Genomic DNA, 26,669 nt, shown 5'->3' on the forward strand with positions numbered 1-26,669 from the left:
CACTGGACAGATGGACCACAACCCCCATCATACTGTGGTGAGGGATGCTGGGAGTTGCTGGCCAACAACATCTGGAGGGACAGAGTGACCCATCTCTACTATGGAAACAAGAATTTATTGAGGAAAACTAAGCACTCTGTGTGGTTTTAAAGGCTAAACAATTTCTGACAGCATATGTTTTGTGGACTTAAGCTACCTGACATCTCATTCTTGATCAAAAGATAAATAGTTGGCAAATACATATATACTAACAAAGCTCAATTAAGAAGGATTGTGTAATTTCTGGTTACAACTTTTGTGAATGATGTTTATCTATGCAGTATATTTAAATACTGCATAGAATTTAGAGACTGTATGCCTTGCATTACATATCATCTAGCTCCCCGTTTTTACATTTTCTCCTTCTTACTATTCATACCTGTCTGCTTTTCTCTTTCTGTATTAACTGAGTAAACCACTTCATGTATGAGATTAAATGAACTCTGGTCCATTAATGCTTATATCACAATCCCATAAGATTTAGGCCATGTCTGCACTGATAGGAAAAAACCAACTTTACCATCAGGGCTTTCAGATCTGCAGGGAGGATGAGCTGTGCACACAACCAGCATCCACAACAGGCCAATACAGGCAGCAATGTCTGCATACTCCCTAAGTCAGTGGTTCAGCTGGCCAAGGGTGCTTCCTTCTGGCCACCTGTTAACAGTTCTCCCCTTGCCCCTGCAGTCTGTGTGCCCAGGAGATTCTCCATAGTTTCCAGCCGGACTCCTAAGAATCACCCTGGAGCATGGACTGGACCTATGTTCCACCCCTTCTCACTCTATGCATCATCTACACAGGTCAGTGCGGGATCAGAGCGGGAACGTTTTTCCCTATTCTGTTCAGAGATGGCCCATGTCACAGAACAGAGCAGCCTCATGACTAACTGAATTTTGAATAATAACTCTTTCCACAGGGATTGCTTCATGCCAAATCCAAATCCCACAAAATCCAAACCGTATATATATAACAAACAAGTACAGTGCACCTGCGCTATAGGCGGGCACCCCATATGCAGCTTCCAGCTTACACAGAAGCTGCGAGACAGGAGAATGAATGGTTTGCGCGCCCATGCCGCACGCACTCTCCCACGCCACGAGTACGAGCCCCATTCAATCAAATGGGACTTGAGCTTACGCGCTATTCAGCTTACGCAGGGGGTCTGGAACAGATCCTCCATGTAAGCCAAGGGCGCACTGTAACTTTCATTAGGAAACTCTAGGCCACCAATCAGAGAAGATCTTTTTTGCATTTTGACATTCTGCAGTAGCAATAAATGAACTCTGAGGAAACATAGTGGTTTAAAAAGAAAATCATATTTCAGAACTTACCAAGAATTAAAATATGCTGACTGTCCTGCAGCTTGTTATCTTTTTCTGCCAGAATTGTTGGCAGCAAGCAATTTTTAGAATTTCTTTTCTGGGCAGTGAGAAGCTATGGATCATTCACAGACACAGAAGACAGTTTGTGTGTGGCTTAAATAAGATGCAGTCCTAGGACACTGACCCAAGGCAGAATACAAAAGACTTTAGCCCTTGCACACCCAAGATGTAAATATCACATCCAGCCCATTCATGGGGATGCAGCTTCCCTTAACTTAATTTGGAACAATGAGGTATTCTAGGAACATCTGCAACAAAAATTCATGGAGAGTAAGACTCCTCCCAGGATACAGCTATTTTAACCATTATATTTAGCGTCCCTGTGACTTTTCTCTAAAAGAAGAATAACATACCATTGACTCCAATAAGGGTACTATTCAAGCACAGATCCACTTTTCCAAACAATGCACAACAACAGGCATTTAAAGACATTCTGGAAAGGGTTCGCCCACTGTTTACATCTACCCAGAGCCCATTTCTGTTAAGGCAAATGCTGTAGCTTAGGAAAGAGCCACAAATACTATTTGCTGTGATCTGGTCTACTATCAGTTCTGTGGAATAATGAAGCCTGTTAATTTTATGACTGAGTTTGGGCTCCAATTATTTGTCAGGACTAAAGAAAAAAAGAAAAGAAAACTATGTCCCATATTCCTTAGTGATTGCTTTCAATTTTGTTTGAAGGAAGGAAGGAAGGAAGGAAGGAAGGAAGGAAGGAAGGAAAAGGACGAACAACCTAATTTGCCATCAATTTTTCAAGTGCCAGCTTGCCAGAAATCTAAACAAAGATTTTTACTTTTCTAGGGTCACTATCAAAATGTTAAGGTGCATGGATGATGAGACCAACATTGAGGATTTTGTAAATTCTGGACTGTCGGACCACTGGACAATATGCTAACAAGCTTTGGTAGCAGGGGTGGCCTGCCAAGGCAGAGCCTTGGCAACTAAAAGTTATGTATACCAGACTTGTTCTTTGGACACATAAGGTGAGCATCAAACATAATGATCTTTCCTCCCCAAGAACAGTGTTTTTTGGCTTGAACAGCACCTGCCCTGCTTTTCAGCCTCATCTTCCTAAGTGGCCAGTTTCCAACCTCCTAGGAGCTTTGTAGTCAAAACTAATAGAAAGAAAGAAAGAAAGGATAAGATCTGATTCCAAAGGGGAAATTAAAAACAGAAAAGAAAAGAAGCCACAATAGATGTCTATTGTATCATACAAGCACTGGAAGTACCACATGCCAAAGAAACCAAACTGTTCCAAATTAGCTTCACTGCAGAGAGGAAATCAGGAGAGAGGACCCAATCTGTAGCCCTGGAAAGGGAGAGAGAAAAGTATTCTGCTCCTCATGCAATTGGGGAAGATGCTGGAACATTTGACACCAACCTATGACTGCCCATCATAGGAACATCCATGTCGTAGGTCCTTCTTCCAAGCAAGCAAAGCAAATTAAACTTCTCTCCTTAAGAGCAAAGAGGTGTGACAGATTCCATATGGGATGGGTGTGCTCTACATTTAAGACACTTTAAAAAATAATAATCCGGAGTCTCTTTCCCTGCCCCACAAAAGGTTTAGCCGCTGCCAGCAAATCAACAAAGACTGGTTTTGTCAAAACTCCCCAAGATAAGCAGTTTCACCTTGACCACCAACCTGGGACGGTTTACGGCTTGGTGTGAAGAGACAAAGCTTATTCAAAACCTACTCATGGCTGGGCTTTAGGGCCTTGGAGGGTCCCATCCACAGTAAACTCAGTCATGACCCTTCGAGCCAAAGGGTTGGTGGTCTTGAGTAATTCAGCCGCAGATGTGCGCATGCCTGCGCTGCCCTTGCCGCCTTTCTTCTGAAGGAGAGCCTTAAAGTCTTCATTCTTGTTGGAGGCTCTTGTGATGCCCACAAGGCTGTCATTGCTCAGGGACCCTCCTGCACTCTTTGAGGGCATCTGCACATTCTGCCGATTACCAAAGGCATCGCTGGGTTCTTTCCATCCCAGTAGCTTCCGTTTGGATCTGTAAAGAGAGACATTAATCAGAATACTATTTGGGATGAAAAAGAATAGCACTAGCCCAGTGATGCCAATCTGGCCTTCTCCAATACACCAATATTTAGTGGCTGCCTGGTTTTTCTATGCTTTTTCAATATCCCAGAGCTGGCTATATCAATCTACAGTGATGGGTTGGTAGCCAAGAAGACACTACTGTGGTGGAGGCTGGTATATAGAATTCTGTGGTGTGCTATGGGTGTTTCCAAAAAGTGTGACCCTACCATTGCTCTTCTCATCTAGGCTACAAGCAGAGTAGCGATTTAATATGGAGGTATCCCCTATGTGGCATTCTTTTGCCTCCCAGTATAAGACATACTCCAACAAGTCTCATTTTTAGGTGTATGTTGAATGCATATCTATGTCTGCAAGCCCAACTAGTATTCACCATCGCATGTGTTATTGTTATGGATAATATAGATACTGCTTATTAACTTTATGGTTTGCCTTATATTTCATATTTTGTAATTCTTGTAGATAACTTTTAAATCTCCAGATGTTAGCTGTATATAAATACTCATAGACAAATGAATAATTAAATAAAAATGGAATTGCAGCTGGCTTTCTGCATCTCCAAAGGTACTGTGTTCTTGTTTTTTACTCTGGTTGACATGATATATTCAGGTAGTTGGGAAAAGAACAATTCATTTTGGCATCTTGAATAATAAAACAAAAACGTGTTTTGAAAACATTTTGTCACCATCTCTCCGTTATTTGATTTGTGTTAAGGCACTTATTTATGTGACCACTGCTTTCTGATCACTTCCAAGATATATAAAAATGTGGAAAGTGTTTTAAACCAAATGGGGAAAATGCAGATTGCAAAACAATTCCTATTTCACACTGCTAGTACTGTTCAAACTGTCTAGTAGGGCAGAGAGATACAGTTTATGCTTGTAACAATCAGTTTTAAAAGCAGTTTCACTTTAACACTATTATATGCATCTTTTCATATTTTTGCATTGATATTATAATTTAAAATCTCTTTCTGTCTCCTCTGAAGCAGGGCTAAGTACTTCTGGTGACTGCGCTACTGTTCTGTTCTTTTCCAAAAAGTCAGATTTTCTGTGGTGTGAAAAAAAGATGAAAGAATCACATGGAAAACACAGAAAGACAATGACTGATCAATGGCTGTAATGCAAATGTTGTAAAAAGTAATATCTATTGCATTAAAAAAATCACCTTGCACAGAAGCAACCTGGAAATTGTTAAATTCTTTCTAGGGGGCAACAAGACTTTTTTTTTAATGAGAACTGGCTATTAATTTGATGTATGGATAGTCACAGAACATGCTGAATTATTTGTGAACTACAGCTCCCAAAATCTTCAACCAGGACGGCTACTGGAGATTTGGGAAAGTTGAAATATAACTTTCCCATGCCCTGGACAGCAATAAGCTGACCTTCTTCTCATGGGGCTGTATGTCCCTTAAATCAAAGTAAACTCTAATTATGTGACAAACACAGAACCCAAAATGAGGTGAAGATGTTAAAACCCTCCCATTTTAAAAATTTTTTAAATGCGTATGTTTGTAGTTTTATAAGCTATCAGCACAAAATACATATGACTGCTGCCTGATGAAATCTCATAGGAGGAGGCAGGGAGATGCATCACAACCTAGCTAGTTCAGCAGCTCTCCTTCCAGATTCTACACCAGGACATGGAAAAGTTACTTTTTTGGACTCTGCCCACCAGAAGAGTCACTTTTCCAAGCTCTGGTTTACACTAGACACAAATTCTAGTTCACTACCTTCTGAGACACAGGAGGCAAGACCACTCCACTATCTCAGCTGAAAGACCTTTTCTTTTTGAACTGTATCCATTCCAACTAGTCCTGATATGAAGACCAACAATGTCCAGTTGTATTCCGGCTAGTCATTACAAGAACCTTGTTTTGGTTTTCTGTCCACTTCTTTCTTTCCTCCTGTGCCATTTCTTTTTAAGAGCATAATCTGAAGATTTACTGATCTGCAAGACACTATGGGAGTTTTTCTGGCTAAAAAGTAAGACTAACATACTAATGTGGAAATAATTTTTAAAAAGCCTCTACTGCTGTATTACTTCTGGCAAAGTAAACAGATATGAACTGAAGGAGCAGGGAGATGACGCACGCCAAAGAGGTCCTTTTCTCACAAGACAGACCTCTTGTTGTCTGGCTGTGGAGGGAAGGGTAAAAAGGTGGTGTGAGCAATGTACACTAGGTCTCCAGAGGAGCTGTCAGCTCTTAAGATGAGCCCCCACCTGTGAATGACAGTAAATAAATCCTCAGTGGTTCGAGATGTCATAAACACATCGTCATCCTCCTCCGTTATGGACTCAGCTGTTTTATCAATGACAAAGCTTTTCTCTTCAGCTCTCAAGTCCATGGAATTCCCTGAAGGAAAGAAAGTGAGAATCTTGGCAAAAACAGGTTGATTCCTGCCACTGAGATTTAAAAACTGGAAAATTAACTTAAAAAGATGGAACACTTCCATAACATACCAGGTGAGATAATGACTGGCATCCTGTTAGTTGCATGTGCAAACATGATTCTACCTTACAACTATGCATGCCCCCCCTTTTTTTTTGGTCATTGCGGAGGTTGGTATTCTCTTCCATCCTCTGCAGCAACCAAAATCTGCCCCGCCAGACCATTTCGCTGCAGCAACCGTCTTCCATGGTCATTCTGTGGCTGGTGGAGATAAAAGAAAAGTCTGACTGTGGTCCAAAACACACTGCAGAAATAAGCCAGTTTGAGATCATTTTAATTGCCCTGGTTCAATGCTATGGAATTCGGGGAACTGTAGTATTATGAGACATTTAGCCTTCTCTGTCAAAGAGCTCTGCTGCTACAACAAACTAAAAATACCAGGATTCCCTAGCACTGAGGCACGGCAGTTCAAGGGGTCTCAAACTTTATTATTTCTGCAGTGAGTTTTGGACCTGTGTTTCTATAGCCAGAGACAGACTGATTATATCCTCTGCAGAGACCTCAAAGAGATTCCAGTGGATCTTGGCAGATGATGAAATCATTCTGCATCTGGATACAGGGACCTCCCCCAGCCCCAGCACCCTTCATAAAATAGCGACCAAGGGGCAGGGGATCAGCAGCTAAATAAGTTGTATGGGTTCTGAGAGCTCAAATGTGACATAGTACCACATGTGGAACTATTACATTAAACTTGTTGCATACAGGATCTTGGCCATAATGTGTTTGCCCAAACTATATATAGATCTAAAGTGGGTACAGGTCATGTTCAAACATGCCTGCTTTGCCACCAAGGATCCTCATACAATAACACAGATCTTGATGCACTTACTGCAAAGTTTGGAAAAGGTCCTGTGAAGCACAGTCAGCTGAATGCAATTACAACAGCTTCCTAAAATATAGTTTGCTGAAGACCCAAACTAGATACACTTTGAAGATTAAGGAAGTGCCAATCTAAGAAAGATTACATCTTTTCTCCCTTGCCTTCTACTTAGATCCAGATCATGCCTCTTGTCTCCTGAAACTGCTATAACATTACAGGAATGAGTGAAGAGAGAAAGACTGTGAGCAGAACTCTAAAGTGTCACTCTCTTCCCAGACATCCTGCCCTGCAAGCCCACTGCTCTGTCTGAGGATGATGGGAATTGTAATGTAACACATCTGGAGGCTGAATGATCAGTTATACCTGGGTTAGAATAGATTTTCAGAGTGCTAATCTTCAAAGCAGTTTCATGGGACTGCAAATTCATTTTTACTCCCTTTAAGTGAGACATCCTAATTGCAGGCCTCGCTGCATCACATACAGCTCAATCCTAAGTGAACAATGAATTCTAGGATGTCTCAATGGTACCTTTCTCTCTTGGTTGAAAATCATCAGTTCAAAACTGAGCTTGATTTTGCTGTCCCATGGAGCTGTGGCCTCAACCCAAACTCTTCTACTGCTTGGGGCTAGCAAACTATTGCTAAGCATAGGTCATTATCACATGGAGGCTTACCATGGCTAAAATGTGGCTATATCATTCCCAAAGCACATGGGTGTGATAGCCAATCACACTTGCTTCCTATGATTTAATCGTCATCGAGGTGTCCTGCTTCTCTCTTGTCATCAAAATGGCTGCTCCCTGAACACTATTATGATGGGAGAGAAGTGGGACACTTCAATGACGATTAAATCATGGGAGGCAAGCATAAGTGGCTATCATACCCATGAGCTTTGGGAATGATTTAGCCACGGTAAGCCTCCGTGTGATATTCACCATAGTATGAGGTAGCTGATTCAGGAAGCACATGCCAGGAAATGGGAAATGGCTGCAAGGCACTGGGAGTGCAAAAAACCCGACAGCCTGCCACATGACTCCTCCTGCTACTGTGAACATGAATAGTGAGTTGTGGTGAAGAGGAAACCTTGCCCTATGAGGAATGACTCAGGGAGCTGGGGATGTTTAGCCTAGAGAAGAGAAGGTTAAGGTGACATGATAGCCCTGTTTAAATATTTGAAGGGATGTCATATTGAGGAGAGAGCATGCTTGTTTTCTGCTGCTCCAGAGAACAGGACCTGGAACAATGGATGCAAGCTACAGGAAAAGAGATTCCACCTCAACATTAGGAGAAACTTCCTGACAGCAAGGGCTGTTCAACAGTGGAACACAATTCCTTGGAGTGTGGTAGAATCTCTATCTTTGGAGGTCTTTAAACAGAGGCTGGATGGCCATCTGTTGGCGATTCTTTGATTTGGATTTCCTGCATGGCGGGGGGTTGGACTGGATGGCCCTTGCGGTCTCTTCCAACTCTGTGATTCTATGAAATGATTTGAGAGATGTAAAATGCTAGGAAAAGGCTGAGAGACAGTCATTCTTTGAGGATGGCCTGAGAAGTAGTTGGTGAGAGATTAGAGAGAGAGGGGGAAAAGAAAAAAGCAAATAGATGGGATGGGGAGCAGTGTGGGGTAATGGTTTTAGTGTTAAACTAGGATTCAGATTCAAATTCATGTGCAGCCTTCCAGCCTCCTCTGAGTAAAACCTGTCAAGAAAACCCTAGGATAGGGTATCCATAGGTCAGAGGTGAATGTGAAAGCACATAACATCAAGATAGACAGGATGCTGTAATACAAACCAACAGACCTAAGACACTTTCTGTTGTAGAGATGATGCAGCTCCTAGAGACAGAATAATTATTTCTTTTCCTCCTCAAAATATTTATTTTTGCAGAAGGAAAAGATGAATGAGCAAGTGATGGGAAAACATTGGGTGGGGGGTAGCAATGGAAGGGTGCATTATCTGATCCTAATCTGCAAAATTCTGTGAACAATTACACAATAAAACTAACATCTGAAAGCACCTGGACTACTGACAGATAATTACCACTGACACAAAATCAAAATTAAAAGGTACATGTGGGATGAGCTCATTTATTTGCTTTGTTGCTGTTGTTTTCTTGCTTGAATTTGTTAACAGATGGCTTGGTGCTAGTTGTTTTAATTCACAGCATAAAGCAAGATTGCCAAAGCATCTCTCAAACTAAGCAACTACCAGCCTCTCTCTCCTCACCTATAACAAAATCCTGGTGCATTACACACCACCCCGCAAAACAGTCAATGTAGTCCAGTTAGTAAAATAATGTATTAGGTCTGGAGACACCCAGATTTGAATACTCCTCAGCCATGATGCTTTCTGGGTGTTCTAAGCCAATTCCCGCCTTCCCTCCCTCTTTCTCTGAGCATAGCCTACCTTGCTGGGGTGCTGTAATGACAGAGAACCATATATGTTCACTTGAGCTCCTCAGAGGAAGGTCAGTATACAAAAAGTAAATCAGTAAGGCAGAAAGGGAGATAAGTCATATTGCCGAGGTCCTTTTTGGACAACAAACTGGCTGTGGGATGTCTGGAGTCATAGCTAAAAAGTAACTTTTCCAAACTCTGAATAATCTAACCTGGTTTAAGGCAGTTGGGTATGTTCCCATTCTTATGAAGATGCCTTACCACTGGTTCTTTACACCTGACTGGTCCAGGGTATTGGGCACAGAGTAATTGCTCAACATCTGCAGGTGTTGCTGTTGTTGTGTGCCTTCAGGTCAATTCCAATTTACAACAACCCTATTATGGGATTTTCTTGGTGAGATTTATTTAGAGGGTTTACCATTACCTTCCTCTGAGGCTGAATGTGACTTGCCAAGGTCACCCAGTAGGTTTCCATGGCTAAACAGTGATTCAAAACCGGGTCTCCATGGTCCTAAACTAACCCATTACACCATACTGACTCTCACTTGCTATATAAACTTTTTAACATAAGACACGTAGGACTGAACCTGGGTGTTTTGTCATACAATGCTGTTGTTGTCTTATGAGGCATGGTCCCTCTTCAACCATTCTGAACATAAGGAAATTCAGGAGATCTGAAGATTGTACCTGAAAAGTCCTCCCAAGATCCATCTGCAGTGGTTGGGCTGCCATTTGCCTCACTGGCCACAGGGGATGAAGCCTTGCAAGTGGTCAGCTTGGTGTAGGGGGAGTTGTCATCTACCATAACAACAGGACTAGTGGCCAGTCTTGGATCCCCCACACAGGTTCCTGGGTGGAGTGGGGAGGCCACCAACGGCAAGTAAAGCACGCTAGGCTTCTTGGGGACAGGGGGTGGGACTTTGGTTTTGCGGCTCTCCTCACCAGCTATTCTCTCTCCCAGGAGCTTGGGCTTTATTTGGTCATCATCCTCCAGACTGTCCTCAGATAGCCGCCGTACAGAAGCAAAAAATGTCCCTGGGGGAGCCCGTCCAGGAGAGACTACTCCACCCGGTGAAGGTGATTCCATGGGGCCCCAGGCCTCTGGGTCCCACTGGTGATGCTCAGGCCTTTTGCCCATCATATAAATGTTGCCCACAGGAACGGCACCCTGTGGTGTCAGTGGAGAGGTTGGAGAGCCTGTGGGCGACTCCTCCTGAACTGGCGGGGTCTTATGTAGGAGCATCGGAGGCCTCCTTGAGAGGGGGGGTTTCTCTGCCACTGGTGGTCGGATCTTCTTTCCAGGCTCCTCAACAGGTTCAGGACTCTCCAGGTTATCCTCTGTCTCAGAGCGGCTGACAGAACGCAGGCGGACAGAACGGAGGTCCAGCTGTGTCACCATGGGCATGACAGGCTGCACAGGGCTCAGCTTTGGGCCCAGCTTGGTTCCAAAGGTGGAGTCTGAGTGATGTCGGCTCACTTTGGCCTTGCCCTTGAGCGAAATCTTCAATCCTGAAAGATCCAAGTGAGTTGGCGGGGTAAACGGCAGGTCAAATGATAGGCGTGACTTAGGGCTCTGCTCCATGGGTGAGACTGGGGGCAGCGAGGACTTCCTCTCAGGCACAAGTGGTCTCATCCGCCCACTCTGGTGTGGAGTATGCCCGAGGACCACAGAGGTTGGGACAGTAGGTGTTGGAGTTTCTGACTGACTGGAGTAGCCGCTGGAAGGAGACATGACTCCTGTTGGCCTCCCTGGAGAGGAAGTTTTCAAATTCACCTCAGCAGAGAGCTGGGATGGCGTGGTGGCCCGGGAGATGGATGGGGAAGGGAGGGACTCAGAGCTGCCTTGTGCTTTGGAAAGCTCAATCATGGTGGTCCCCGTGGTGGTGCTAGAGCCAGAAAGAGAGCAATAGGGCTCACTGGAACTCCACTCTGGCATGTACCACTGCTGGGCATATGGCACACATCCCATCTCCCTGGTTGCATCTCCCTGGCTTTGGACCTGCACATTAGGAAGCAAAGACAGACTTTGGGGTCTCTGACCCTCAGGCCCTGAGTCACCATCAGGCTCTGCCTGGCTCATTTGGACATCCTTGATCAAGGAGACACTACGGGTGGGCGGGCAGGGCTTCTTCTTTGCCTTCTTCAGCGAGATGCTCTTGGTGCGCTGCCGCCGTTGCTGTGCTTGGGCCTCCTGCTCCACAGCCAGGGAGACATTGTCTGTGCTGGTGCTACCTTCAGAACTTGCACTGGGATAGCTCAGGCCACAGGTCTCACTGCCCCCAATGTCCACAGAACACAGGGAGGCCGTGTCCGTAGGGACTGAGAGAGACCTCTCACGGAACTTGCATGTGATTTGTCCCCTCTCTACTTGTGGGCAGTGCTCTTCAACTGGGCTGATGGGGACAAGATGTGCCTTGATGTCTCTTTCCCCACATCTTGAGCCTCCTTCAGCATCTCTGGAGGATTCAGGAGAAGCACAGAATGTCCCAGACCCATTGTTTCCAACCACCTGGTCTTTGCTAATGAAGAAGGAGGCAGGTCGATCAGAGTCTGGGGTTCCCTTGGGGCTGCAAGGAGACAACGGGGTCATGTTCTCTGCTGCCAACTCACTTTGGCTCATTGATGGGCTCATGTAGCCAAAAGAGGCTGCGCTCCAAGCAGGAGAGAAGACTGAATCCTCCTTGGGGCCATTGCACGATGGACTGGCATACATTACCCTGGGTTTTTCTGTATGCCCTGTGGGCACCTGGCAACAACGTCCCTGAAGAGCTCCCCCAAGGTCACTGAATGTCTTTCTCAGCTGTGGCCGAGGCTGAGGAGACCGGGCATGGTGGGTGGTGCCCCTTCCATTGGCAACATCAGGGACAAAATTACAGGAGACAGATTCAGCTATGGTTGCTGGAGGGTTGAGAACTGGGCCATTGCTGTTGCCTGAAAAAGAGAGAGAGAGAGAGAGAGAGAGAGAGAGAGATGAAACCACAGCACAGATGCCCTTTGGCTAGGTTGCCCTCTCAGTGTCCAAAGGGCTTTGTACTGGGGCATAACTGTTAGGCCAGCAAAATGATAAAGATATTCTGTAACCCAGTCCAATATCGATTAAGCATTTGGAAAAATATATATTTTAAAATTTTTAAAAAGAAACAAAATTTAAGGAGGCCCAAGAAAACAGCTCAGCTTCTCCTAGATAGCTTTTAAAGGGGAAAGGTTGCCAACTGGTGAGTGATTTTTTAAAAACACGTTTTTTGTTTCCCCCTCCTCAAAAATTGACCCACATATACACCCTTGCCATGGCACTGGGGCTCACAAAAACTTACTTTCCCCAACCCAGTAATAAAACAAAAGGCAAGGATATGTTAGTAAAGCTATAAAACAGCAGCTCCACTGCCATTCCCCAATTCATTTGTATCTTAATGGATATATATAATAAAATAATGCCTCAAAATATAAACCTCCAGATCTTCTTCCTGGAACATGTTCCGTAAGTCAAACTCACATGTACCTCTTCTGACACCTGTCCAATTTAAATTATCATTCTCAACTTTGCAAATCATGGTTCATATATCTGGAAACAAGTGGGGACTTAACTTAAACCAATTCTACTTTTCAGACGTTAACAAGCCATGCAAGATACATGCCCAAATGTTTAAGATGGAGCTGTATATAGCCCAAGGCACATTTCTTCATAAAGTGAGAAAGGCCTTAAAGACTTTAAAGATGGCAGTTAAGGAAAATGGGTCTGAGTAGAACAAATGGACAAAATTCTCAAATGAATTCTCCCAGTTCAAAATCTGATTACAAAAATGTCACAATCTGCCAAACCAAATATATTTTCTCATTTGGAGCCCTGTTTAAGTGTTCATCTGAACACAAAGAAGGCTAAAACTGAGAACAGGAATGCTACAGAAGCGTAGCCCCCAACATCTCCAAACACTCAAAATGAATTGTGCATTAAGCACAAAAGTCAGAAGAGGTTTGTGTTACTGCATTTGTCTGAACATGGTTACAAGGCTCCCAGGAGCAGGAATTGTGATAAAGTTGAGCTCCAGCAGCTTTGTAACAGCATTCAACCAAACACCATTACAGAGCCCTCAATACTGCACTCAATATGAAAAGAGCAAACTTATTTTTGGGCACAGGGGGAGTTGACCTATGCGCATGCTCATTTCCTCATCTCCAGTTTTCAGTCGTGTGTGTTCAGGCAAACCCCTGACCAGGACTTCGGCCGTTAATGAAATCTGGCTGAGTTACATCTTCAAATTCACACGTTCAATTACGTCTGCCTTTTTTTTAATCCTGCAGTTTCTGTGACTCATCTGTTCTGTTTCGTTTTCCTTGGCAGCCTGAAACGTGTGCAGCGTGAAATCTATTGGAACAGCAATTTGTCAGGCTTTAAAAATCAATAGCTCTCAACATTTTAAAAAGCAAAGCTTTGACGTTGCACTCCTCTACAAAATCCCCTGCTGAAATTTCCCAACAGTTGAAATTTTGAGTCCTGTAGAAAATTCTTATGAATAAACCCAGCCCCAGAATCCACCCTTCCAACTGTAAGCTCATTTACTAATCATGTTTACAACATGTTCTGGTTAAATATCTTCTCCGAAGTTCTCAAGCTGTCCTCCCTTGACTACTTTGGCCGGGAGCAGCAGCACCATCCTTGTGGTCACCTTGGTCCCGCAGGGCGAGATGAGGGAAGCCAATGACTGTCCGTCTCCGGCGCAGCAAAGACTTGGGATTCATGGCGGTCTCCGTGTTAAAGAGGGAATGGCGTGTGCTTGCGTGCCTTGCAAATGGCTGCCCTGTAGTCAAAACAAAGACAAGAGTTGAAAAACCCACTGTGAGAGATAGAAGGAGGATGTGATCTCAGCTTTATGGAAGATGGCACATGGTATCCAATATTGGGCCTGAGAGCATGAGCTCCAGTTCTAAGAAGAGATTTCGACCTGAGCCCTACTCAGGCATTTAAACCAGCTGAGTTAAATATTGCTGCATCTGCACTGCAGAAATAATCCAGTTTGATACCGCTTTAATTGCCATGGCTCCATGCTATGGAATTCTGGGAACAATCGTTTGTTGTGTCACCAGAGCTCTCTGACAGAGAAGGCCAATTATCTCACAAAACCACAATTCTCAGAATTCAATAGCACTATGCCATGGCAGTTAAAGTGATGTCAAACTGGATTATTTCTGCAGTGCAGATGTAGCCTATGTGACGGCAGAAGACACTCTAGCCCAGCCTCTATCTGGTTTTGCTCTCCTCACAGGAAACAACTGTCTGAAACAGTATGTGAGATTCTGAACATTGATTTTCCAGCTTTTAGTATCACACAGAGAGCTTTCATGTACAGCATAGTGGCAGCTTGTGTGGTGGTAAATTCATTTCAAGTTTTGACTAGCTCTAAAAGAGCTATCCAAAGTACTGAGTTTTTTTAAAGGAAAACATTTCAGCACTTTGAAGAAGACCTTTAAATCCTATATTAAAACCTGGAGTGAGTTCACCAGCCCTGCTGACATGGGAAACCACCACTTTAAGAGGTTCCCAGCTTCAGAGTTCTTTCCATGTGAGAATAACATGGTTTAGAATATCCCCACCTCTTCATATATTAAACTAGATGCACTGCCTGAACTGGGCTTCAATGTCCCTGGAAATACAGGGTAAGTGGAATAAGGGTGGAAATGTGTACTCACATAAAAGTCATGGGGATCAAGGGTGAGAACTTTGATGATGGAATTGAAAGGAATGAGTCACAGAGGGTCACTGGAAATGTTTAGGACTAGCCACAGCTGGGGAAACTTCCGTTGTGGACTACAATTCCCTTCACCCCGCAATCAACATGGCCCTTTTTGGGTTGGGGAGTTTTAGTTCACATAATGTTTCCAAGCTTTTGGCCTAGTACTGTGCACAATGAAGAGATCTCTCACACAGATCCATCTCACGCTTACTTGGGGATCTGAGCAGACAGGATGGGCAACACAGATAACAGAAGTCTTGTTACACCATTTGAACTAACCATGAAATATTATTTAATTCACTGCACCATATAATGAAACCATCATGAGAACTTAAGCTTGCCCCAAACCACCGAAACAAATCATCTATGAGCTAAGGTAAGTAATTTGGCATCAGAAGCTTAAATTACACAAACCCCAAAGTTAAATTAGCAGGATGACTACTGACCTGGACTGAATTTAAACCAGTTTCAAATCAAGATAAAATATTGTTAATTTCTTTATTATCAGACAGTCCCTCAACTAGGAATTCTGGAAACTGTAGAAGGAGAATCTGAACTTCTTAAATAAACCCATTGCTCCTATGGTGTTTTGGAGGGAACTAGGGCAGTTTGTCCTAGTTTTAAAGTATTTTACATCTGGTAGTATACATATGCTCAAGATTCACCAATGGGAAACCCTTAGAGCTTTTTCCTGAGAAACTAGACCCTTGTGCATAAAAGTAAAGATGGCCAAGACACACCGATACTTGAAGCAGCATGAGCAAGTTACTGAAAATGGTTTTATAAAAAGCACTGATGAGTATATACTGTATATATATATATATATATACACACACACACACACACACACACACACATATATAAACATTTTACATAGAATGGTCCCAAGATATTTTGCTGCCTAAGGCAAGATGGAAAATAACACCCTCTGTATCCTCCAAGTCCATAGGCCTAGAATAGACCAATTGGAACAATTGTTGAACTATAAGGCCATACTTGAATAAATCCTATTGATTTGCTCTAATAAGGGGTAGCTGTTGGATTCAGGCCAAAACGTTCAAGGTAAATTAAATCATTTTTGTGCCTGAGGCAGAAAATCCAACAAGCAAACCCCCCATCCTTCTAATTTTTTTAAAAAAAGAAAGCAAAATAATGCATTCAATAAGCTCCCTGCAGCGGCCAGCCATTAGCATCTAATGGTAGGACCTGCCCTGATTATACATGATAGCAAACTCCAAATACTTTTTTCTGCTCTGGGGACCTAATGCCAAACCTTTTGTGAACTGTGCAAACAAGAAGCCTAATTCTGATTTCCAGAGTGAAACATATGTTTCTGGGCACTATAAATCCAGCTAGCAATATTTCTTAGTGGCTCTACTCCCACGTTATGGGGCTTGTCCCTCACTCCTCCTGTTTGAATGCAATACATTGACTTTTATCTTGGAGCTCTCGTTTTGCCAAACCCTGAAATGTGGAGATAGATAGTACACGGGCAATCATGTGCTATGAAAATTGAGGTTCCCCCCCCCCAAAAGATAGACTTAATGATTAACCTGGATTTATTAGCAGATGTTGCTGAAACCAGAATCACAGAACATGAGCATGCACGCACACACAAACATACATGTGTGTATGTGGGAGGAAAATGCCTGCAGAGATCCAACCTGTCAGAATAAAATACACCTGTCAGTTCAGGTGAATCCAATGCAAACTGCACAAGCAAAATTCCTGTGTTTCTTAGCCCTACTGTGAATCTTCCACACTTCTCCATTCTTGGCCATAGCAATAGCATTTACAGTTCTATACCAGTTAATAACGACTCAGCACTCTCTTAGTAGTTTACAGTCTGTAAGCCAATTGCCCCCAACAAGCTGGGTCCTTATTTTACCAACCTATGAAAGGATGGAAGGCTGAGTCTACCTGGAGCCCTCTGGGATCAAACTCACAACGTTATGGCAGCAGTACCAGCATTTAACCACTGCACCACCAGGGCTATCATGCTGACCTTGTGTTCCTCTCAACCTCATATGACATCTGATTCAGGCACCTTGCCTATCCTTCATATGCGTATGCATAGTCAAACCTACCAGAGATGTTGATGGGGACAATGTTTGCTTGGGATGAACACGGCTGGTGCACCCTCTTCTCATCCAAGGAAGGCAAAGCAGCAGCTCGGTTCCAGGCTGTGTGCCTGTCCGGAGTAGCAGGCAAGCTAAGCGAAGGTTCCAAGGCTCTTACTCCCAGTGTGTTGGTCACGTTCTCCTTCACTTGCTGGTTTGAAGGCTGCCAGAAAACAGAGGGAGGAGAACAATGGAATATACAGAATATATGGGGCAAACAGACATATTTTAATGCAAAGGGATCTTGCAACATACTGATTGTCAGACTAACATGGCTATGTTTTTGAATTCTAACAGACATGTTTTAAAACGAACTTGGAAAAGATACTTTTTGGACTTTCTCTCCTCTTCTACACAAGCATGAAAACAATTACACAATATATGGTAACAGCAGTCAAGCTGTTGTATGATTTATAAAGCTTAATGCTAGGTTTTTTTGTGGGTTTTTCAAGCTATGTGGCCATGTTCTAGAAGAGTTTATTCCTGACGTTTCGCCAGCACCTGTGGCTGGCATCTGAAGATGTCAGCCACAGATGCTGGCGAAACATCAGGAATAAACTCTTCTGGAACATGGCCACATAGCCCAAAAAACCCACGAAAAACTATGGATGCTGGCCATGGAAGCCTTCGACTTCACAAAGCTTAATGAATTTGCAGAAAATTGGTTAAGTTGACTAATCTTATAAGAGAAGGATCTACAGAGTCTTTCAAAGCTGAGTGGAAGTTAGTGATTGATTATTGGAAGAAGAAATGGGGAGAAATATTCGGTTTAGGGTTTGCAAAATAGTATAGACTGTACTTTCAAGTAGCGTATCATTTATTAATAATTTACATTACTATTAGAATTCAGTCAAATCTTCATTTTTTAAATCTATATATAGAAGAGATTGGTGAAACAGAATTAACAGTGGATACAAATTGGTACATTGGAAGTCATTTGTTAAACCATATATAAATAAAGGTTAATAATAATAATAATAAGTTAGTGTAGTAGTAGTACTGCATAGTTTATGTAAATGTAGATGGAGGGACATATAAAGTGTGACACTGTAAAAAAATTGCTTCAGGCTGTGAAACACTGGACCCAGACTCACCATGAACACAAACTCGAGGCGTTTGGCAGATGGGGGCCGGGGGCTGCAGTCAAGGGGCCTTTCAGGAGAGAGGGGGCTGGTGTAGCGGAAGGTCTGTCCACTGACTCTTGCATCGGAATACGGCTCTTCGTGCTCCTCTAGAAGAAAGGAAAGAACAAAAATAGCCTGGTCATTACATTACATTATATTACATACAGTACCATCTATCTCCACGCTTTTTAAAGAATATACCTTCCAGAACTAACTTTTACCATCACAGCCCACTAACATTTCCAAGGTCTGACAACAGGCACAGTCAATTTTCTGAGCTTTGAGACAGGAATCCCAGGAACTAAACCACAGCACTCAAACTGGGCTCCCAGTCAGAGAAAAAATCCTATGGGGTGGGTGAGCTGGGTAGTTGCCTGGTGCACTGAACTGGGGATGAGTGGGTGCTAAGCTAAACTGAAGAAGCCACAAAGCTGAATTTAGTGGCTGAGGGTTGTTTTAATACACTGCATTGGAAATCACCATAAACACCAATGTAGGCTACATTACTTTTGACCACAATGCAGGAACAGGCATGCTGTTGATAGATACAGTAAGTTAAACTTTGGTCTGTCTAACTATTTTAGCTGGTCTCTCATAGGAAATGGAGGTCTCACTGGCTTCTGTATTAATGGATACTGAATCATGTGTCCCCATTGAACACTCCAGTGAGAGTATCACTCCAGTGAGATTGTAGCCAGAAATATGGTACTGGTCCCTGGAACTCTGGGGGGGAAAACACCTGCTGGTCCCTCACATCAGATCACTTAAGAAGCATTGCTTTAGGGGACATTTTCACAAACACCCCACTCAAGACACTTACATATACTTCACCATGGTGGATGGCATGTTATCATTCACACCTGTGCTAGAAAACTGGTTGACACACAAGGCAGTTGTTAGGCTTGGTTACAAAGTTTGTACAGGTCTATATTTGGGAGAAAGGGTAGCTATCAAAGTTTTTAAAAAAAGCAGAAAGGGAAAAAATGTGGAGAAAACGCTATAGCTTGGGAGTCTGTAACATATGGAGATATTGTCCATTTGAGAATGGATGTTCCAGTACAGGGTCTACTTCTCGTGGCTGAAGACAGAGTGTTGGAGAGTTTGCTTTGTGCATGTGAGTGGATGCAGAAGACAATAAAGAATATATGCCTACAGCTCCATGAGAGTCATCATTTGAGAGCACTAGAGCCCACAACAGAGACATGAATAGGATCCTAGCACTGGAGCAGGAATCACAGAATCACAGATTTAGAACAGACTCCAAGAGTCATCTACTCCTATCTCCTACCATGCAGGAATACACAGCAAACTCCTGAAAGATGGCCTTTCAATCTCTATTTAAAGACTTCCACAGCAGGAGAGTCCACCACCCTCTGAGGTAATCCATTCCACTGTTAAAACAGCTCTTGCTGCCAGGAAGCTGTTCCTAGGTGAAATCTCTGTTCTTCTCATTTGAATCTACTGGTTTCTGTCTGAGACCCTGGAGCAGCTGAAAACAAGCTTGTTCTGCCTTCTACATGGCAGCCCTTCGGACATTTCACGACAGCTATGGTATCACCTCTCTGCACCAAAAGCAGAGGAGCAAAGAAGAAATAGCTCACTTTCAACCCTTTTCATAGGCATTGATGAGAGAAAGCCTAGATGAACAGGAGGGCCTCTTTCACTTCTATATTTTGCAGTTCTGCAAAGCCATGCAACTTGGTTACACTGCAAAGTTGCCAGGCTGCATGGGTCAGTGGGGGAGACGGGGCTAATTTGCCCCAGTCCCTTGAAAGGAAAGGATTCCCATGCATACCACAGACCCTTGCCCTAACCCTGCTAACACTCCTCATCAGAATACTTGGCCATTTCTTTATAAATTTTGTATTAAAAATAAGAAATGGCATATTATAGCGCAAGTCTATGTTGCAATGCATCAGGTAATTGTGAAACAATCAATGGGACCTATCCCCAGCCATGATGAAGTACGTATTTGTGTGAGAAAGCAAAGATGCCAGTTATAGGCTTAAGTGCCAGTTATAGGTTTTAAGGCATGGTTTGTATTCGGTGTGGTAAAGAACCGGTTAACTGAATTATTTTTGCTCCTTTGGTCAAACTTAAACTGCCATAAAAGCTCTCCTTAGGAGACTGGAAAGAGTCTGTTGCCAATCTTAAAAGAGAATCTAAACCAATCATGATTTCTTTCTTTATATCTGGGCAGCAACAGAGATAAGATTGGTCAGGCAGGCTTTTGCAGCCAAGCAGCCCCAGTTACACAGTTTTGAAAGAAGGAGCAGGGAAGGCTTTAAGGAGGGACTCTGTAGCAAAACAGCTGTCCTTTTCCTGTCACACAAAGAATTTCAGGGAACAAGTTCAAGGCATGAGCAGGTGCCACTTAAGATGTCTGGATAAGGGCCACTGCAGAGAAATTTTCTAAGGCAGTTATCATAGGAAAAGGCAAAAAACTGACATAAATTGCCTGATCAGGACCACCCCAGACCCTGGGGTTTTAGCACCAAAAGTTGAGACCTAGAAAATACTTCTGATGTCATGTGAGTGGCATTACAGAGATGGTATTACAAGGGGCAGCCCTGGTGAAGGCATTCAGCATGAGATATTAAGGGTCAATCATAGCTGTAAAGTAAATAAAAAAATTCCAAGACTAACAAAGAAGAAAAATAATATAAGCACACACTTTTCAAGGCTATGCTCTCATCCTGTGATTCCTCCCCCTTGTTTTGAGCGCCGGAGAAGTGTGTACAGGCCCTCAAGACTCCAGGCCAGGCTCTGAGATCTGGAAAGGCTAGACAGGAGGGCCTTGTTTTAAGAGAGCAACCCCTCCTGAGTAAATGAATGGAGAAGTCAAGCTGCACCAGAGAGCCCCAAGAAGCAAAAAGAAACTCTTCCGGAAGCAATGTTGACTTTGGAGGATGTATTCCAGCCCAATCCCTAGTCACTTTTACCCATGTAAGAAAAAAAATGAAGCACACTGATGCTAATCTCACAGCAAGGCTGGAATTCTCACATCTAGTTCCGGCGTGCAGTAATTCTCATATTTGGCCTACATGTGTGCATCTTACTAGGGGACATCAACTTTACATTACATTAATCAGCCTCAAATCCCACAAGCAATCTGGTGGTCCTTAAAACTAATTACTGGAAAGGGGTCATCAAAGCCACATTTCTTCCAGGATGCCATCTATTTGGGAGTTACTCCCTTTATGAAGACACTCTCTTCCATCTCCTTGCCTCCTCATCCTGAACGTTCCCACAAATACCTTGGAGCATGCTCTGCAGGTTGACTTCAGCTTCATGGTGCAGCTCTTCCACGCCAACTGGCCGGGCCAGGAAGATATTTATCGGCTGATGCCATAGGAGCTTGGGTGGGGTGGGTTTCTTCACATCTGGATCTAAGTTAGAAGTGGCTGAAGAGAAAAAGAAAGGGGAGGACAGAGAGGGAGAGATAATAAAAATTAAGGAACAAACCAGAGATAGATTACCCAATCTGATGCTCACCAGATGTGTCAGATCGCCATACTGGCTGGAGTAATGGGAAGGCACAAAACTGTTGAAGGTTAGTGGGATTCTTGGGACATAAGGAACCTGTTTCCATCATACATTCAAACCAATTTATGCCCACAGCTTGCAGTACTGAAACCTATAGAACTATAGGCCCTATACAGACAGCCAAAATAAAGCTGCTTCGAGTCCCTTTGGAGGTATGGTATTTCAATGATGCACGCGTCCTAAGAGTCTGAAAGCTGCACCAAAGCTGCACTCCAGTCCTTAGGACTAGAGCGTGGCTTTGGTGTGGCTTCTGGACTCTTAGGCTACATGTATCATTGAAACACCATACCGTCAAAGTGACTCGAAGCAGCTTTATTTTGGCCCATCTGTATGGGGCCATCTTAACATTTGCATTCCTGCATACAAATATATATGCTTCTTATGAACGGGAGCCTGGGAATATAGCTAATTACAAATGTTGATATTATATGTCATTGGTACTGTATCCATTGCAGTTGCTTAATCTGGCTTGTAATGAATCCATTTAATTATGTTATTAATTAACTATATGAAACAATGTCTGAGAATGGCTGAAGATGCAGCTTTCTTCTCTGGTGTTTTTGAGATCTCGAGGGCTAGAAATTTACCCACATTTAAAGAATGAACACAACCCTCATGTTAACCTTGAAATTCAGTGGGTGCATTGTCACTTGTGAGCACTGTAGATTTAAACCTTGTCCTCTGCTCCAACCTGTCGCTCCTTCTGCCACTATTTGCTCACTGTTCTCCAAGCATCAAAGGCATGCTCACTCTTCCCTTCCATCTAGCTGATTGGTTTCTTTTGTTGCTGGCTCTGAAACAACCATGCAAACAGCAGCATGACTTGGGTATAATTGCACTCCTGTCATTACAGTAGGCGTCTGCTTTATGTATATTTCTCCAAAGCACTGCTGAAGGGGTGGGGAAGGAGGGTGGTCTCTTTAGGGGTGCGATGACAGACAAACACAATATGCACCCACTAATCCCACAGGGTAACCCTAACATAATCTGCGGTATGGAATTCAAAACCACTCCTCTACATAATGCATGAGAGCAAAGAGGCACAGTACCTGGCTGGGTAAGGCCCAAAGCAAATGGCCAACTCTACATGTGTCTGGCACTTCAGTCCAGATAGCATCACAGATGGGGCAAGAGCAATCCTTCTCAGAAATCTGCTTTCACAGCCAGCAGCTCTGCAGGCATATCCTGTCTGCATTTTCTTCTGTTGCCAGCAGAAGGCATCATCAAATGTCCAAAAGTGAACTTTACTTACAGGATGGCAAGCTCATCGTTTGGCACTGTGCTGCTTCCATCAAATGTCCAAAAGTGAACTCTGGGGGCATTCACACTCACTTTTTGTCCTGAGGAGATGTGGATGGCTTTGCTGATGCATATCAGGTTTGTTGGTCCTATATTGTTTTTGGTTCGCGACTCTTTGAGCCATTTTAACCCACGTGTTAGTCACATATGCCATCGGTTCAGGTTAAAATGGAGCCGCCTCTCTTCCTTTAACGATACAGAGCAATCCAAATCAATTCGGAAGCGTATTCACACTGCTGACAATGTGGATCAATACGGATCTTGCAGGAAAACTCTGGGGGGGAAACTCCGGTATCGACTATCCCAGGTTAAGTGAGGTTTTTGTCAGCCCCCTCCAAAAGTGCACTGAACGCGTTTGGGACGTGTGTACACACCAAGGATTCAATCCGGATTATTTGTGTCGTGTGAATGGGGCCTTTATGTACAGGATGGCAAGCTTATCATTTGGCACTATGCTGTTTCCAATACAGTACAAGCTCTTGGGTCCAGGAGGTAATGAGAAAACGCGAATCTCTACATGTTCAGTGGCACTTATAATTTTCCACAGGTGTCACCCAACTGGAGAAAGCTTTGCTGATTTTTATAACCACTTTTTATAACCAGAGAAAGAGAGAGAGAGAAAACAATTGCTTGATGGGGTTAAGCCTTCTCTGACATGGGAAGCCTTCCAGACACCTTGAGTTGCAACTCCTATCATCCCTAAGCACTAATTGTTCATCTCTGAAACTAATAGGAGCTGTAGTTCAAACAAGTGAAAAACTCCTCATTTGAGGGCACCAGATTGGAGAAAGCTATTTCAAGAGACACACATGCAGTCAGCAGCCTTCATCTCATTTTTATTGCCTCCATTATATCCCGTATCCCGGGGATTATCTGTAAATGTTAGTTGATTCTGACTTGTTTTTGAAAAGAACATGCATTTCATACTTCTACAGAAAAGGGGGATATAAATAATAATTGAACTCAGCATCTGCTCCATATGTGGGAGAAGTTGGGGAATGTTTCTAACATGACATTTGTCATCTGCACTTAAAAAAATCCTGCTCTTTTACTTTTCTTTTTGACTGCTTTTAGACAAGACTCTACTGCTATTGGGATTTCATTATTTATATCAGTATGATTTAAAATAAAAAAAGACGTAAAATGTGGCCAGATATTTTTTTTAAGAGAGACAATGCCCAGTTATAAAGCTGTCTTTCATTGGTCAATCAAAAGATTTTAAGTTGATTCATTGGCATCTCCGCTTATTATGTTGTGGTGCTAAGCACATAGGAAGTTGCTACTTGTTCATCCAAGCACCAGATTGCTGACCCTAACTTTGTTGCTTCTGATCACCAATAGATCCAATAGATCAAGGGGAGGGGTAATCCAATAGGTCCAAGGTGGCTAAATGCACTCAGTGGGTTGCTGTGGCCAAGCAGAGATTCAAACTCTGGTCTCCAGAGTTGCAGCTCCATGCTCTACTCTGCACTCAAGGCAAGTAAAAACATTTTAAAAAGGGAGCCAGGGCAGGCATCAGCACTAGGAGCTGAAGCACACTCAGCCAGCATGCTCCATGCCACGAGGGATATGGGATCCTGGGAGCTATAAACTCTAAAAACAACTTTTCAAAACTCTGGCATTCTGGTATCTAGGATGCTGAGCACTTAAACCAGGTATTGAACCAGGGGTGTTTTGCATGCAAAGACTGTGGCAGAGCACATCATAGAAAAGCTTAAAGAACAAATTCTTCTACTGCTTCTGCTCTTGCATCTCCTAACTCTAGCAGTTTTTGCAGTAAAAGGGCTTGAAAGAAAGCCCAGCTGTGTGGCTTTGGAGAAAAAACACTCCGAAGGCAAAAGAGGATTTCCGGTTGCAAACGGTTTCCTGTGTGTTTTTCATGAAGATATGGCCCAGGACCAGGGCGGGAAGCAATGGCTGACCCCAAAACAGCTGAGGAGTTCTCTTTGCTGAGTTTGGAATGAGGCCAGTCAGAGTTCAAGTCTTCAGAAGACTTATTCCAGTGAAGCATGGATGGGATCTGGGCTGATATGGTGTAAACTGATGCTGAGTACCATACAAAAATCCCAGCATCTATGCTCATTTGCAGGAAATATTTCAGCAGTCAAACAAACAGGAAGAACTTAACAGTGTCTTAAAACATTTTGCAGGATTGCACCACAAAGACCAGAAGGAGGAGAAAACCGTTAACACACACCATTTCCAAGCCCACATCTGTTTGGGCTCGACCACAACTCATAGAGACCCTATGGATGAGACATCTCCTAGCCCCTCTATCCACCATTGCTCTACTTAGTTCCTGCAAATCAAGGCCCATGACCTCTATCCATCTGGCATGGAATCTCCTTCTCTTCCTATGGAACTCAGTCTTTCCTAACATTATTGCCTTTTCTAAGGAGTCATGCCTTCTCATGATGTGGCCAAAGTACAACAGCCTCAGTGTGATCATCTTGGCTTCCAGAGAGATTTCAGGCTTAATCTGTTCAAAGACACATTTGTTTGTCTTTTTGGCCATCTATAGTATCCTCATCAGACTTCTCCAGCACCACATCTCAAATGATTTGACACTCCAGTTTGATGATCTGACAATCCAATTCTTCACTGTCCAACTTTTGCATCCATACATGGTGATGGAGAATACAATAGCTTGGACGATTCTTAATTTAGTGTTCATTTGTATATCTTCACTTATCTAATTTTTTCATAGCCGCCCCTCCCATTCCTAGTCTTCTAATTTCTTGACTGCAGTCTTACTACTTCCATTTTGTCACTGTCTAGGTAGAATTTATGTATTTCTTCCGTGGTCGTTACTTTTGTTTTCTTTATGTTCAACAGTAAGCCTGCTTTTGCACTTTCTTCTTTGACCTTCCTTGTTAAACTGTTCCAAGTCTGTGAAGTTTTCTGCTAGTAATATGGTGTCATCCACATATACCATAGATTGTTGATGTTCCTTCCTCCTATCTTCACTCCTTCTGTACATGGACTGGATAAGATGTCATATTGCCCGTCGCCTTGGTCAGTAAATATCTGCTTTGTCCTTTCCCCTCTAAGTGACTTCAAATTCTGCCGCTAAGCTCAAAGTCACCAGAGAAGCCAGAGGTAGGAATGGCACATGACATCACTGTCCCTGCTCACCAAGTCGCCCCAGTGCTTTTTAACCTTGCAAAAACAGATAAGAGGAAAATCAACTCATTTGAGATGTAATGCTGGAGAAGAAGATACCGTGGATGGCCAAAAAGACAAACAAATGGGTCCTTGAGCAGATAAAAGCCAGAAATATCCCTGGAAGCCCAGATGATCAAACTGAGGCTATTGTACTTTGGCCACATCACAAGAAGGCATGATTCACTAGAAAAATGATAAGGCTGGGAAAGACAGAAGGGAGTAGAAAGAGAGGAAGACCACACACAAGACGGGCAGATTCAATCAGTTGGGCCTGAATCTACAGGACATAAGCAGAGCAGTGAAGGATAGGGAGTCATGGAGATGTCTCATCCATAGAGTCACCATGAGTTGGGGCTGACAACAACAACAACAACAACAACAACAGCCCTGACTCCTCTGCACCACTCTCCATGAAGCAACATGTGTTTGCCTGACACACAGATGTTAAAAGGGCCAAACACCACTGCCAGGCACCTTGACGGTAGACGTTTTGAGAGCAAGCATGCCAGCTGCAGAGACTGGTACAGGAGGGAGGTGAGGGAGCGATG

The 26,669-nt window shown here is 43.3% G+C and overlaps 1 protein-coding gene across 2 annotated transcripts in view; it reads right to left on the reverse strand.

Moving 5' to 3' along the window:
• Positions 1-618: 618 nt before the first annotated feature.
• NHSL2 (NHS like 2) overlaps positions 619-26,669 on the reverse strand; it is a 56,100-nt gene continuing 30,049 nt past the window's right edge. The window contains exons 2-8 of one of the 2 annotated variants that reach the window (XM_089536610.1): positions 21,369-21,515; positions 18,082-18,218; positions 16,955-17,150; positions 13,803-13,934; positions 9,826-12,069; positions 5,696-5,828; positions 619-3,422 (exon numbers count right to left, since the gene is read on the reverse strand). In XM_089536610.1, the coding sequence (XP_089392736.1) occupies positions 3,119-3,422; positions 5,696-5,828; positions 9,826-12,069; positions 13,803-13,934; positions 16,955-17,150; positions 18,082-18,218; positions 21,369-21,515 (3,293 nt within the window). In that variant the 3' untranslated portion in view covers positions 619-3,118. The remainder of the gene's footprint in view (positions 3,423-5,695; positions 5,829-9,825; positions 12,070-13,802; positions 13,935-16,954; positions 17,151-18,081; positions 18,219-21,368; positions 21,516-26,669) is intronic. The other variant, XM_089536611.1, reaches the window with a different exon arrangement.

Source organism: Sceloporus occidentalis, unplaced genomic scaffold (assembly GCF_023333645.1).
Source record: "Sceloporus occidentalis isolate IW3139 unplaced genomic scaffold, rSceOcc1.0.p SCAF_8, whole genome shotgun sequence".
Lineage (NCBI taxonomy): Eukaryota > Metazoa > Chordata > Lepidosauria > Squamata > Phrynosomatidae > Sceloporus > Sceloporus occidentalis.